At 32.4% G+C, this 14,760-nt stretch overlaps 1 protein-coding gene across 1 annotated transcript; it reads right to left on the bottom strand.

Annotated features, from left to right (window-relative positions):
* Positions 1-2,966: 2,966 nt before the first annotated feature.
* Positions 2,967-6,242, bottom strand: LOC133198736 (bis(5'-nucleosyl)-tetraphosphatase, symmetrical-like). The gene is made up of 2 exons (XM_061334747.1): positions 6,160-6,242; positions 2,967-4,344 (listed from the first exon to the last, which is right to left on the bottom strand). The coding sequence occupies exon 2, from the start codon at positions 4,225-4,227 to the stop codon at positions 3,526-3,528; it is 702 nt and encodes a 233-aa protein (XP_061190731.1). The 5' UTR covers positions 4,228-4,344; positions 6,160-6,242; the 3' UTR covers positions 2,967-3,525.
* Positions 6,243-14,760: the final 8,518 nt, after the last annotated feature.

Below are 14,760 nucleotides of genomic sequence, written 5' to 3'. Positions count from 1 at the left end.
CTAAGATATATAATTCTGAATATCGTTTTTTTTAATGAACACCATAGTCAGTGTTATCAAAAATAGAAATTACTGTGAAATTCTTTCAAAGGCTACTCCTCCTACAGTTTTGGTCAAATTTTAATAAAAACTAAAAAGAAATTCTACATGTAATTGTACATGTAAGAAGATTACACTAAGATACATATGGAATATTCTGAACATCGGTTTCTGATAAATGGCGTTGCCATGGTTATTAAAAATAGACATTTTTGTGAAATTCTTTCAAAAGGCTACTCTTACTATAGTTTTTGTTGGATTGCAATCAAACTTCACACAAAAAGAGACTATAAACCAATTATCATTATTTTATTTATTGCTGCATGATATCATTGTTTTAAGTTCCAGTGTATTGTCATTTTCTCTACCTTTTTAAATATCAAAAACAAGTAGAGCTACAGTCTCGTCAGAAACATTTTGAAAAAGAATGCAACACCAATGTACATATAAAAGTACTTCTTGACTTTTTTGTAATACTGTCGATTGTAGATGAAATAATATGCCAAAAATCAAACAAAATAATAAAATTTATGCATGTAATGACCTTTGCCTTTTTTTAATTTTACATATTCACATTTAATAAAATTAAAAATTTATATCAGCTTAATTGGTGTGTTGAGTTCTTTATACGTTTGTGAAACGTTGATATCTATAGAATAAGGATTTTATTACAAGCTATACACATTCATTGCATTTTAAAAAACAGTTAAATATTTTATCAATTGATTAAAATTTATATTTTCACTGACGATTCATTTACATAGTCAATATAACAAACATGTTACTTTCACAGTCAAAATAAATTCGCGACGAAACCCTCTTTCCCTTCCCAAAAGAGTGTTATATATAGAAGATAATCCCCATATATAACAAGAAATACATGTATCCTCACATGCATGTACAAGGATGAATGGACTGCATGATGAACATGTAGATAGAATTTAAAAAACGCCATTTTACATAATACATGTACATGTATATCAGTTTCAAAACGAGCTGAACGAAAATTAAATCTAGAAGTTGGTGAACTCAACAACATTCCATTTCTGTGAATATTATAATCGAATAAATTTTTTCATAGGTTACAAAGCTGATATATAAACTATTTAAAACAAAAACAAACCAAAAAAAGCCCAAGGGCCTTAACGGTCACCTGAGTATAATGCAACAATTTAGAGTATCCAAAGAACATAAAATAAACTGATAGATGAAGCTTTGTTGCCCAAAAGCAAGAGAAATGGGGTGATCAGGATCAATGAAATAATCAGTTTAGTATTAATTTATTACAGTTCATAAATTAGTTCTAATCTGTTCCCCACTTATCACAATCACCATTCAGTCTATTAACAAACTATCATTGCTTCTGTACTATTTTAATTTCATGTTGAAATCACTTACATTGGACTCTCTTTGTCTTTGATGAACATTTAATAAGACAATAAGTTATGTTTGTCTCATTTTTATTTATCTATTACTTACAAGTCTATATGATCATTAAAACTATGAAAGTACTTTCTGTATTACACAATAAAAATTGGATAATTATCTTATTCTTTTAACCTTTCAAGTACATTATTTACAGTGATTAATTATCAAACGTAAATGGCAAAGGAAAATAACTCCTCTCAGTAGAATACAAATAAATAGAGCCCTGGCCAGGACCAGAACACTTGACCAAATGGTCCAGATGTTCAGAAATCTGGTAAAAATACCCTTCCTAATTAAAACTTTTACTCTTTTTTCATCCGATATGCCCAGGTACAGAGAAGATTTTTAAAGAAATAATGCATTTTTACTACAGATTCATCATGTCTATACACTTAGATTCTTTGCTTTTAACCAGAAGAAAAGAATATTTTCAAAGAATTTATGCTTTTTCACCATATAATCAATAGAGCCCCCCCCCCCTTTCACCAGGCCCCTTGACCCTAGGGCCATGAAATTCACAATTTTGGAAGAGACATCATAACAATGTACTTAGTTTTAATAATACCCAGGGGCAGAGAAGAAGATTTTCAAAGAACTAATTCACCTTCACTATAGGATCAATATAGCCCCGCCCTTGCACCCGAACCCCTGATCCTGGGGCCATGAATTTCACAATTTTGGAAGAGGCACCCTTTCATATCATAACTATGCATTTGTTTCAATAATACCCAGGAGTATATACGATCTATATAGCCCCGCCCTAGCACCAGAACCCCTGACCCTGGGGCCGTGAATTTCACAATTTTGGTAGAGGACCCAATGCTTATTATAACCATGCCAACAGTTTGACTGCTTGATGTCCAGGAGTAAAGAAGATTTTTAAAGATTGCATTTAATTCCGGTGGTTTTAGCCCCACCCCTCAGGCCACAGGGGGGCAGGGACCATGAAATTCACAATTTTTGTCCCCCTTCATCCATAGATGCTATATGCCAGAATTGATTGAAATTGGTTCAGCAGTTTATGAGAAGAAGCTAAAAATGTTCAAAAGTTTACGACCGACAGACAAAATTAAACGGAGAGCAATAGGTCACCTGAGTGACACAGGTGACCTAAAAACGGGTGTCCTTTCGATAGACATGTAGCGACCTTAACCTTTTAGATCTGACCTTGAGTCTCGGAACTGGATACCTACATATAAATTTGAATTATATCCATTGAAGAGTTCCGTTGTGGTCCGGCCAAACATTTAGAAGGTTTCTGAGGAAAGTAATTTGGTTTTAAATTCAAATCACTAGCAGAAGTCATTAATGAAATTTTTGAGAAATGATAAATTTTTATAAGGAATTTAGAAATTTGTAAGAGGTATAAATAATAGTAGAGTCAGAATTCGCCCGAAACGAATTTTGTCTCTTCTCTTGCATTTATACAGTTAAGAAACGTTTGTATACTTGAGAGTTTTTTTTTAAAATAACGGATTGACAAATGAACAAACAAAACAAATACGTACATGTCTTTCTTGTTAGAAAATAAAGTAAAAATAAGGTATTAAGTACTGCAAATACGTACAGATGATCAAAGCAAAAAAAAAAATATCGTGTGATGTACTTGTAACCGTTCATTAGAATAACTATGATTGCTTTGATTCGTCTTTCACACATAATGAATGTATGCACAATGTGTTCAGAATAATTCAGAACATTAGTATTTGCCAATTCTATACCATGGAAACAATTTGATAAAAAGGCGCACTAAAATATTTCTCTTGAATACAATTTAAGGATGATGCTGTAGAAAGTTTAATATATAATAGGTAACATTTCTTGTATTATAATATCATATTTCAATTTTTTTGAAGTGTATCATAAATGTATGTCAGGTTCTTTGTAAACTTCTTTTGCTTTGATGTGAATAAATTCTCTTTTGTCCTTAGAAATCAGAACACCAGTAAGTTCATTCCCATACACACAGCCAGTATCCAGACCCGTTGCATGCCCATGCTCCTGTAAACGCCTAACAGCGTCGTGGCCGAAATAAACATGATCTGGACCAGGCCATACCTAAGCCCAAGCCTCTCCTTCGTTTTTTAATTCTGCAGCAGTCAGAGATCCATCGGGAGATTTTACAATATTTCGCATTATAATCATATTAGTCAAATTCTGATCAACCAGATCAATCTCTGGTAGTAAGCCAGCATGAACAATTATCACATTTAAACTCGGGATGGATATCGTATACGGAAGTTCCTGAAGGTATGTAATGTCTTTGTCAGAGAGCTTCGGCACCCATTCATACTTCTTTGGAAGTTCGTAATTTTTTGTACTTTTGTAGAGTAAAGCTTGTTTGAGCACCGCTTCATCATGGTTTCCACGTACCGCAAAATGATCCATAGTTTGAAGGTGCCTGACGGTTTCCACCGGATATGGTCCTTTAGACAAAAGATCTCCTACAAACACAGGAAGTACCTCTTGATCCGCGCACCGAGATTTAGCTTCCTCCAACAATTCCTTCAACTCTTGAAGACAACCATGTACGTCACCTATTATTAAGATCTTTCTTCCTTTAATGACGTCATTTTCCAAGACTAAATGCGGGACTTGGGGGTATGGAAGCTTGTATTTGCTTGCCCTGTAGGAGTGGTCGCCTATTGAGCGCGAGGACCAAATTCTAGACAGAAGCCCTATCAAATTTGCGACCAAGGCAGCCATTATTAGACAGAGGGATATGTTTTTAATATTACGTAAGGTTATACAATTCAGCATCTAGATGGCACTGTACATTTTAAAACCGGTTTATTACTCATTGACTCGGTGAAAAAAATCGCGCAGCAACTGGAAATTAGTAAAGAATTCCTCCAACATGGTGCTTCTTCCGTAAACCTAAAATTATAACACAAAAAAGAATCTCAAAGAAGTTGTCTTGAACAAAAGATTATGTAAAGTTTATTTTTGTTTTTGTTTTGTTTGTTTGTTTGTTTTGTTTGTTTTGTTTTGTTTGTTTTTTTGTTGTTGTTGTTGTTTTGTTTTTGTTTCTGTTTTTTTTTTTTTTTTTTTTTTTTGGGGGGGGGGGGGGGTTAGTTGAAAGTTTTAAAAAGGCAATTGTTGCTGTACATTCAAATCAAACATTTTTTTGGCAATTATATGCAACAGCTATTGATGCAAAATTCTTTTGGTTTTATAACCCTTGACAAACATAGGTGTCGGAACGGGGGGGGGGGGCTTTTTTTTTTTTTTTTTTTTTTTTTTTTTTAACAAAGAATTGGTACTGAAAAAAGTTCGATCCCCCCACTCTGAAATAGGATTTGGGGGTTTGGACAATTTTCAATTTTCCTTTTCTTTTTTTTTTTTTTTTTTTTTTTTTTTTTTTTGGTTGTCAAATATTTTTTTCAGGTTTGAATTTTTTTTCTCTTTCAATTAGCCCCCAACTTTCAATTTGCTTCCGACGCCTATGACAAAAAAGTACAATAATACAAGTCAAGTGTACTATAGGTATGTGTATAGTTAACTTTTGGTAAACGGCATTTATGTAAATTTGTATTTTACATGTTTACTAATAGGGAAACATTCTATTAGCTTCAATAAACGGTTTATTGATGTAATGGCACTTAGAGTAAGAGAGATAACTCAGGATTTAAAAATCACCGTTTACTTATAGAAAAGAAATATTTTCAAAATTTGTGGGAGGAAAAATACAGTGTATTGTAATTTAGCAATATGGGGGGGGGGGTTCTTTCATATATGTTTAAAGAAAATGTAATGATTGTAGAGAAAAAATTCCATTTCAACCAAAAAAAAATGTGTTCTACCTTATATATCATTTTTTGATTTAATAACTGGCAATATATCAGTGTTGTACATGTATATTAAGGAGTATTATGAAACTACAATATACCTAATAATCAGGAACAGCCTGACTTTTATAAGGACAGACCCGCACCCAGGTCCGTAGGACATTTAATATCATTTTAACGATAAAACATTCTACATTTATCTATGTGGTAAGATACATGTATCCATTGTTAAGATACATCATCGGGTAGTAATCAGTAGAAATTGATACATTTCTATATCTTGTTGGTTGTGATTAACCTTTCACAAACAATGCATCGATGCATTTTATAATTTCAAAATTATATTAATCTTACAGGTATAATGTACATTTAAAGTGATTATTTTCAATAATAGGTGTTTAACTGTCAACTTTTCGGATGGAATAAAGTCCTGTTCATTTACATTAACTAGTATACTTTTAATTAAAATAAATGTCTGTGCTTAAATAAAGTCGAATTTACAACAATTAAATGATACATTTAAACATTGCAAGCATTGAAAACGAATTTATCATGTCACAAAATCATATCGTTCATTAATTTCAAACACAGGTGCTTGGGGATCCCCCCCCCCCCCCCCGTACTCCAGGGGTTCTTTGACAGTTTGACTCTTGCTTATTGTTTTTAAAATGAAATAATTTTTATGACACATTCACCATGTATTACAACTGAAAAATTCAAAATATAACCTAAACTAGCCTTTTATAAAAATCAACACGCTCTGATACTAAAACGTTCTCCCCAAGCACCTGTGATTTCAAAGAAAACGTCTGTTTATTTTACATGTGTGTTTACAATTATATTAAAAATGTAGCATAAGCAATTTTTATAACATTATATTTTTATCTTTTCTTAGAGAATATACCTATAAACTGAGTAAACAAATTGTGTTCCAGGGTAAATACTAAATATTATCAGATCATCTGTCCGGTAAAGAAAGTTGAGTAAATTCGAGATTTTTAAGCCGACACTAATCTTAGCTAAGCGTGACGTTGAGTTATTCGTATAAAAATTATCTCTTTGTAGCTGGATAATAATTTATTATTTTTGATAATGTCAACAAAAAAAAATCGGAGATAGTTATTAATCAGAAGGGTTTTTTTTCCACCATTAGAGATATTGTCTCGCTCAGGATAAAAATCGCTTAATCTAGAATGTGAAAATGTACGAGTTACTTTTGAAGCAACGAGTTATTTCCCTTGATCGAAAAGCACAAAGCGAAACTGGATTTTGAAAATCATTATTATAGGTAAACCACAAAGCCTTTTGATATATTATACTAGCGTATCTAGTCTTCATATCTCTTCAAACAATTATTAACTGCCATATTAATTTTTTCCTCAATGTATATGACACTAAAAAGAAAAAAAAATGCAGTCTGGGTGTATACCAACCTCAGGGGCTTGAGTCAGCTGTTGAGTTGCGCTGTGGTTAGAGTTTTTGCTGACATAGAGTCGCGGAGTGAAAAGTTGAATTGAATTTAACATATTTTATTGCAATATATATACAGTGGGATTTGGCACAAGTTCTTAAAACTTATTTCGCCCTCTCCCTACATGAGAAGTTTATAAAGTTTAAGTTAAATGTGTTACACAGTTTTAGAAATAAATTTGATAAACTCACAACATGAATTTGTAAACTGCAAGAAAGTTTGTGATATACAAATGCAATACATAAACAATTACAATATATCATTTAAATCTGCCAGTGTGCTGAATATATGAATGCACAATGGAAAAAAGATATTCATTTTCAGCAATACTTAGTGAAGTACTATCCCCCCACAGTAAAATGTGGGTGTCAACAATATGAACCTTATCAAATCTCAAAAACTTGTCAAAAAAATCTTTCCTGGCCTTAGTATAATTAGAACAAGAGAAAAAATAATGATGTTTGTCTTCTACTTTTCCACAAGAACATTATGGACTTGATGTAATGATGTAATGTTACACCTATAAAGATCAATATTTAATGCACAGTTATGCTGTAGTCAGGCTTCGGGGCCACCAACGCTGAGATTTTCTCGAATCTGAGATTTCTCAGAAAATCTGAGTTTTTCTCACCAAACAGTGCCACAAAATAAATATTTTCTCAAACTCAGACTTATCTTTTTGAGTTTATTCTCAAATCTGAGATTTTTCTCAAACGTGCGTGCCACCAAAGTTTTTCCCGACTCAGCTGAGAAAAAAATCTGAGATTTCTCAGAAAATCTTGAGATTGGTACATAGTAGTCTCAGACAAAATATCACAGAATTGTTTTATGGAATAATGGTCGCAAATGTTATGACAGTGCACACTTTTATCCATGAATACACGAAACTAATGTGCAAGCACGAAAAGCATGTCAATTTCTTCCAAAACTAGATCATCCTGTGATATGCCATGTTTACGAAAGGTGGGGTTTTGGGAGGAGGGGGGTCTTACACACATGTAAAAAATCTTATGATATTGTTCATGCATTGAAACAATGCACTGGAAACCTTACAAGAAAAAAAGAAAGAAAATAAGAAAAAAACGAAAAAGAAAGATTAATAGAAATATTCTAGTTGCACAATATACGTCATAACATGTATAATATCTCCATTCATACAGGAATAAATGTATTCAATTAATTAAATTCGTCTATTTGCTATTTGCGGCATGGTAAATACTAAATCACAATTTTCATGTATATCAGAAGAGGACATATGACTGGATAAAATATTAAACCTCCCTGACCCCTTCTTTGTTCTTTCTCTGGTAGATTTAATATTTTTTTTAATTTGTAAACATTATCTATTTGTAAATTATACGAAAATATTAAAAGAATTTCATGTACAAATATTTCTATGCTTTTGAAATAATTTATAAATCACCATTTCTAAATCATTGATGATAAGAGTCTTTCTAATTTGGTTCTTATTTAAATCTATAAAATTCTTTATTGAGAATTAATTGGGATCTACTTTATACTCACAATACATTGCACACAAAAATCCTTGACCGTTCATATTATTTATAAGAATAAGCCTGACTTATGACCATTCGAAAGTACATGTATTAATCACTACAAGTATAATCTTTTTTTTTCTTTTGAAAAAAAAAAAACAAAAAACAAAACCAAAAAAAAAAGACCATTTACATTTTGAAATTTAAAAAAAAGCATGGTCCTTTGTTTCAAATATTACCTGAACACGCCATGAAACTTTTATTTACAATATGACAACAGGAATTAATCAGTTAATCGTCACTTGATAAGCGTATGTGAGATTGATTTAGGTTTCCAGTGTAATATATCTAAAAAGATGAATATTTTTCTCTGACATTTTCTTACATGGATCTTGGAATTTTTTATGTATGCGATATTTTATTTAACCTCGTTCATAAACATGTCCATATAGTTCAGGTTTTTCTTTCTTCGGGGAAAGGGGGTGGACTTGAAATTATCTGATAATTAAACATTCGTATCAAAATTTTCTTGATAAATTGGGATCATGTAAAACCAAGCATACTTGTATGCTACCTGCCCCACGACATGTTTTCTGTCGCAACTTATGCACAAATTTTACGAAACACTCCCAAAAATTATGATGCAAGAAAATTAGCTATATATCGAGCATTTGATTGGCTAGAAAAAAAATCTGTTTATTTCTTAACGCCGAATTGGCAGTATTGAAATTATTATTTCGGCTGTAAAATTTATTTCCTTTGATGAAAAAATGATTTAAAAAAAAAATTCTAAATAGGGACAAAAAGTCCCTTTACCTAAGATATTTTTGCTATGGAGAATAAAATGTAATAAATAGATTATCTGACATTTTACAAAATAAAATTGAAGAAAGAAAAATGTGTGATCCACCCATCTACTTTCTGTAATCTTTCGACACGTAACGTCACAATGGCGGAAGTGACGCCTCGGTGTATATTTTTGTGTGTTTATGTTGACAGACGAACCAAGACTATAAAGTTCGGATATTTTTTGTGTTATTCTTTTGTAGGGATATTTTTATGGGGACTCGGTGAATATTTATTGTCGCAAAGATCGTAATGGAATCCTTTGCGTGAATGGCTCGAAACAGCAAATAAAAGACGAAGGAAGTGGAGAATGTGTATTTTCGTGATTAATTACACCAAAATATGGCATAAACAACTAACGGAAAGGTGAATCCTCTCATTGATTCAACAATTTCGTGCGTTATAAGAAAAAAGGTCGAATGTAACAACGAGAATAAGTCTAAGATTTTTCTCATATCTCAGCTTACGTGAGATGAATCTCAGAAATGTTGGTGGCACGGCGTTTTAGAAAAATCTCAGCTGAGGCAGTTATCTAAGATTTGAGGTTGAGATTTGAGCTGAGATTTTTATATGTTGGTGGCGCCGAAGCCTGGTGTGCAGTATATTATTACGTCTTTTTCCAAAACTGAAATAAGGAGGAGCTACTGCTATTTTTTGTAAAATCGTTCTTTTAAAGGCAGAAAGTATGCTCGAGTTTCTAGTTTCTAGATAATGAGTTCCATTTATTAATTACAGTTGGAACAAATGATGATTTATAAGTTTGCAGTCTACACATGGGTATGTTATAATTTTGAGAGTTTCTTGTTGTATAAGTGGAAGCGTTATATCGCATATCAGGTATAATATCACAGAGATAATCAGGAACTAAATTATTATAAATCTTATACATAGTATTTAATCTGTGTAGCTTGCGTCTATCACTTAGCGGCTCCCAGCCAGTTTTGAAATACAAAGACTCTCTAGAAGCTAATAGAGTTAGACCAGTAACAATACGGGCTGCTTGTAGTTGTAATTTCTCCAATTTTTCAGAATCTGTAGTTGAACAACCACCCCATACTACTGACGCATATTCAAGTTGAGGGCGGATAAATGATGTATACATGAGTGAAAGAGTTTTCCGATTTATTTTAAATTTTAGTTTTTTCAAAAGACCCAATTTCTTGTATGCATTTAATAGTAAGATTTCAATTGAATATGGGATGACCAACTTAAGTTATATGAAAACGTTATTCCTAAATGCTTGTGGGTTTGAACATATTCTAATTGGTTATCTTGAAGAAGAAGCTTAGGGAGTTCTAAATTCTTTTTTGTGTTAAAAAATACTACTTTAGTCTTGGAGGGGTTAAATTTAAGTAACCACTTTTTTGACCACTCTTCTAAAGATTTAAGATCATTATTTAAATTACTTTCAATAGATTTTACACATTTTGAAGCATACTGTAAACTGTTGTCATCAGCAAATAATCTACAAAAACTTGACATTTTGTCAGCTACTTCATTTACATAAATCAAAAATAACAATGGACCTAGCACCTTGAGGTACCCCGGCCTGCAAAGGTGCCAGCGAAGATAACAAATTTCTATACATCACTCTTTGCATTCTGTTTTCTAAATAACTTTTTAACCAGAGATACACATTTTCATTAATACCATACATCTTTAGTTTAAATAAGAGCCCTTTATGCCAGACACGATCAAAGGCTTTAGACAAATCACAAAATATCATACAACAAGATTTCCCTTCATCAATTTGTCTAACAATGTCGTCATACGTTTCTATTAATTGATACACCGTTGAATGACCAGGTAGGAAACCAGCTTGGGTTGATAAAAAAAATTATTACAATGAAAATAGTAGTATAAATGCTTAAATACAATACGTTCCATGACTTCACTAACACAACTAAGTAATGAAACCGGTCTATAGTTAGGCAAGACTGTAGATCATCTTTTTTAAAAAGCGGAATAACATTAGCTATTTTCCAATTGTTAGGAAAAATATTTCTTTCAATGAACGATTAAATAGTAAGTATAACGGTTTCGCAATAGAAAATTTGGTAGTTTTTAACATTTTATGACTGATAGAATCTGCTCCAGTGGCCTTATTTACAGGGAGTATAGATAGAATATCTATTACTTCTTGTTCACAAATATGTATATTATCAAATATGGTGTCACACATAGGAGTTTCTTCAGGTAAATCTGAATTTTCATCATCAACACATGAAATTGAAGTGAAGTAATCATTAAGAACATTTATCTTATCATCATCTGAAAAGGCGATCTTGTCACCACCACTTTTGGACGTATATTGTAACGGGGGAATGTCTGTTCTTGGTTTGGTTTTAAAAATTTCCTTAACAAGTTTCCAATATAGTTTTGAATTGTTTTTGCTTGTATCATTGAGTTGTGATTCAATATTATTTTGGTAGTTTTCAATTGCATGCTTTTTCATGTTATTAAATTTGTTTCTAATTTGTCTAAAATTTGCCCAATCAAGCGGTTTTTTAGTTTTGAGTGCTTTTTCTCTCAATCTTTTTTTGGTTCTAAGTGTCCTTTTTAATTCCAAATCAAACAAGGTTTGTCTTTGGGCCTAATCATGACCGACTTTTCAGGAACGCATTCTCTAACACAGTCTAAGTATGAAATTAAAGTTGATCCTTATGTCACGGGTTCAAATCCCAGTGTGGGACCTGGATCATGCATCATTAGATAAAAGTTTTGGGACCGTTTTTCATACATTTCCTATCCAATCCTTGGGATTGTTGCAGTCATAATCAATAGACAGGTCTGGTACAATCACTAGATTTAACTACGTAGCTTGATTTACCTACATAGCTTTATTTACCTACCTGAAGAAGCTTTGTTTAGCTACTAAATCAAACTTATTTCTCAAATTAGCATTTTTCCCAGAAAGTGCAGAAAATTGCACTTTGATGCAGTGATAATTTTTCAACTTTGAACTCATCTGAAAACTATTCATGAAAAAATCACTCTTGGAAATGTGTCTTTTTCTGCGCAATTGCAATCAAAGTTCTAAAAGTTTTGGGGCTATATACAACAGTTAATTTGTGATCTAACAGTTACTTCTTGAGTGACATTACAAAGAAAACCAGTTCTGGTTAACATGAGCACAATGTGAAGTAATCATATGTATCCACGCCTCATCGCACACAAGGTGGTGCACAGTTATTCAAACAATGGAAATACATATTTTCCTTAAAAGTGTTCAAACGCAGCAATGTTAAAACTATCTCTGCTTTAGATTGCTTTTTAAATAATACCTAGAATAAATATTAGTAGACATTTACTTGCGACTTTTTGTCTCTTTAAAATAAAAAGTAAAATTGTGAAAATTTGTCTTGAAATAGCTAAGTAAAGCTATCTGATAGATACATGTATAGATATATTAGCAGGTCCAGTACAATCAGTACATTTAGCTACATAGCTAGAATTACCTATCCTAGCTTTATTTAGCTATTTCAGATAGCTTTGTTTAGCTATTTCAATGCAAATTTTTACAATTTTGCTTTTTATTAAAAAAGGACAAAAAATCTCAAGTACATGACAACCAATATTTATACTAAAGATTTTTAAAAAAGCAATCCAAAGCAGAGATAGGGGCCTAATTTAAATATTGCTGCATTTGAATACTTTTAAGCAAAAGATGTATTTCCTTTGTTTGAGTAATTGCACACCACCTTGTGTGTGGAGAGGCATTGGATAAGTATGATTACACCATATTGTGCTGAATAATTACAAATCAATTATCCTGTTAACCAAAACTTGTCTTTTTTGTTATTTCATTCAAGAAGTAACTGTTCTGTCTCAATTGACTGTTGTATATAGCCCCAGAACTTTTAGAACTTTGATTTGCAATTGTGCAGGAAAAGACACATATTAAAGAGTAATTTTTTTTCAAAAATTGTTTTCAGATGAGTTCAAAGTTGAGAATTATCCCTGTGTCAAAGTTCGATTTTTTGCACATCCTGAGAAAAATGCTATTATAAGGAATAAGTTTGATTAAGTAGCTAAATGCTATTTTAAAATGCTGATTTAAGGAATGTTTGATTAAGTAGCTAAATAAAGCTACATCAGGTAGCTAAATGAAGCTACAGTAGGTAATTCTAGCTTTGTAGTTAAATGTACAGGTTGTACTGGACCTGACTAGTTTTGGAAGATTGTTTAATTTCATGTTACATGAATAAGCACCTATTTTAATCATTAACTTTGCAAACAGACATGAAAAGCTTGAATGGTGCAGTGGTTAGAGTGTTTGCTCTAGAGTCGTGGAGTAACATGGTAAGGAGTTGAACCTTATGTCGTGGGTTCGAATCCCACTGGGGGACCAGGAAACCAGTCTTTCTGATGAGACTGTATAAATCAAGGTCCTGTGTTGCAATAAGTGCTGGCACAAAAAATATCTCTCTCCGCTCAAAGACCGCAACTGCTAAGTACCAGTCTAAGTTTCAGTCCTTCACCAGCAAATGGTGGCATCTTGATATGAATGAAAAACTCTCAAAGAGACCTTAAACAGACAAAGAAACAGAAAAACTGTGCAAATATTTTTAAGCATGAATGTGTTCCAACAATAAAAAAAAACCTTAATACAAAGAGAGGAAACCTTTTTTGCAGATTTTTTTTCCTCGCGGTTTGATAATATGTCTCTTCAGTGTTCATACTGCAGATGTATAGTTTGAATTATCAGTTTACTTTTCTACATTTTGTAGATGTCAATTCAATTTCTTAAACATCCAGTTAAACAATCAGTTTTGTCCCTGTAATTGACTTAATTTCAAGGACAGAATCAACTGTTGAATGAGATGTTTAAGATACATTAAAAATTTAAGACAAAGTATTGCAAACACCAAATTAAAGATGAAAATCTCAAACTATGGACAGATGCCATTTAGATAAATAACTGAAAATTGCAGAATAGGTCATTAGAACAACTCTGTGAACTGTACAAGGGCACAGTGATGCAATAAGAATCTACCCCAACCTCGTAACTGGGAACCTTTCTTATTATCCCCTCACAACGGAGTTGGTGGAGATAGAGTAACACAATCGTGTGTTTGTTGGTGTGTTATGTCTTGTGTGAAATGGAAGTGACATTATTTGCATCGGGATCGATGTTGAATGCTGTCCTGATTTATAGATATACTCTTTACAAGGAGATGCTCCGCTTTGCGTGGCCATTGTTAACTTTGATTTTATCTTGTTTTAGGTTTGACTTAAGAGGAAGGATTGCTTCACTTTACCATGGAGGAAGAAGTCAACGTGACGTTTGTGGAGTGCACTGACAAGGAGCAGATGCCGGAAGTTCAGAATGATGCTGTCAGAGAAGTCAGGATCTTCGAAACTCTTCACAATGCTGTACATGTTCCTTTATACTTGAACGTTCAAATTTTTAAATTATTGGTTTGATCTAGGGCATATTTGAAGTGTTGTTTTGAGTGATTAGAATATAGTACAATGTATGTAACTATGAGATTAAACCATGTCAGACAACTGAATTTATTTTAAGAATATTTACACTACAACAAACATTATTCTCTAGTTACACAATATATCACTTAAATACCTCTTTCAGTGTGAGAAGTTGAAGCAGACAAACCATGAGTATCTACTCCTGGTAGTAAAGGAGGATCGCAGAAAAGGAATCCATCTCACCTCACCCAAAGGAACCTCC

Source organism: Saccostrea echinata, unplaced genomic scaffold, assembly GCF_033153115.1.
Source record: "Saccostrea echinata isolate AGI-Se365-2 ecotype Australia unplaced genomic scaffold, CSIRO_AGI_Sech_v1 ptg000033l, whole genome shotgun sequence".
Classification (NCBI taxonomy): domain Eukaryota; kingdom Metazoa; phylum Mollusca; class Bivalvia; order Ostreida; family Ostreidae; genus Saccostrea; species Saccostrea echinata.
This window is presented reverse-complemented; position numbering and strand designations above follow the sequence as displayed.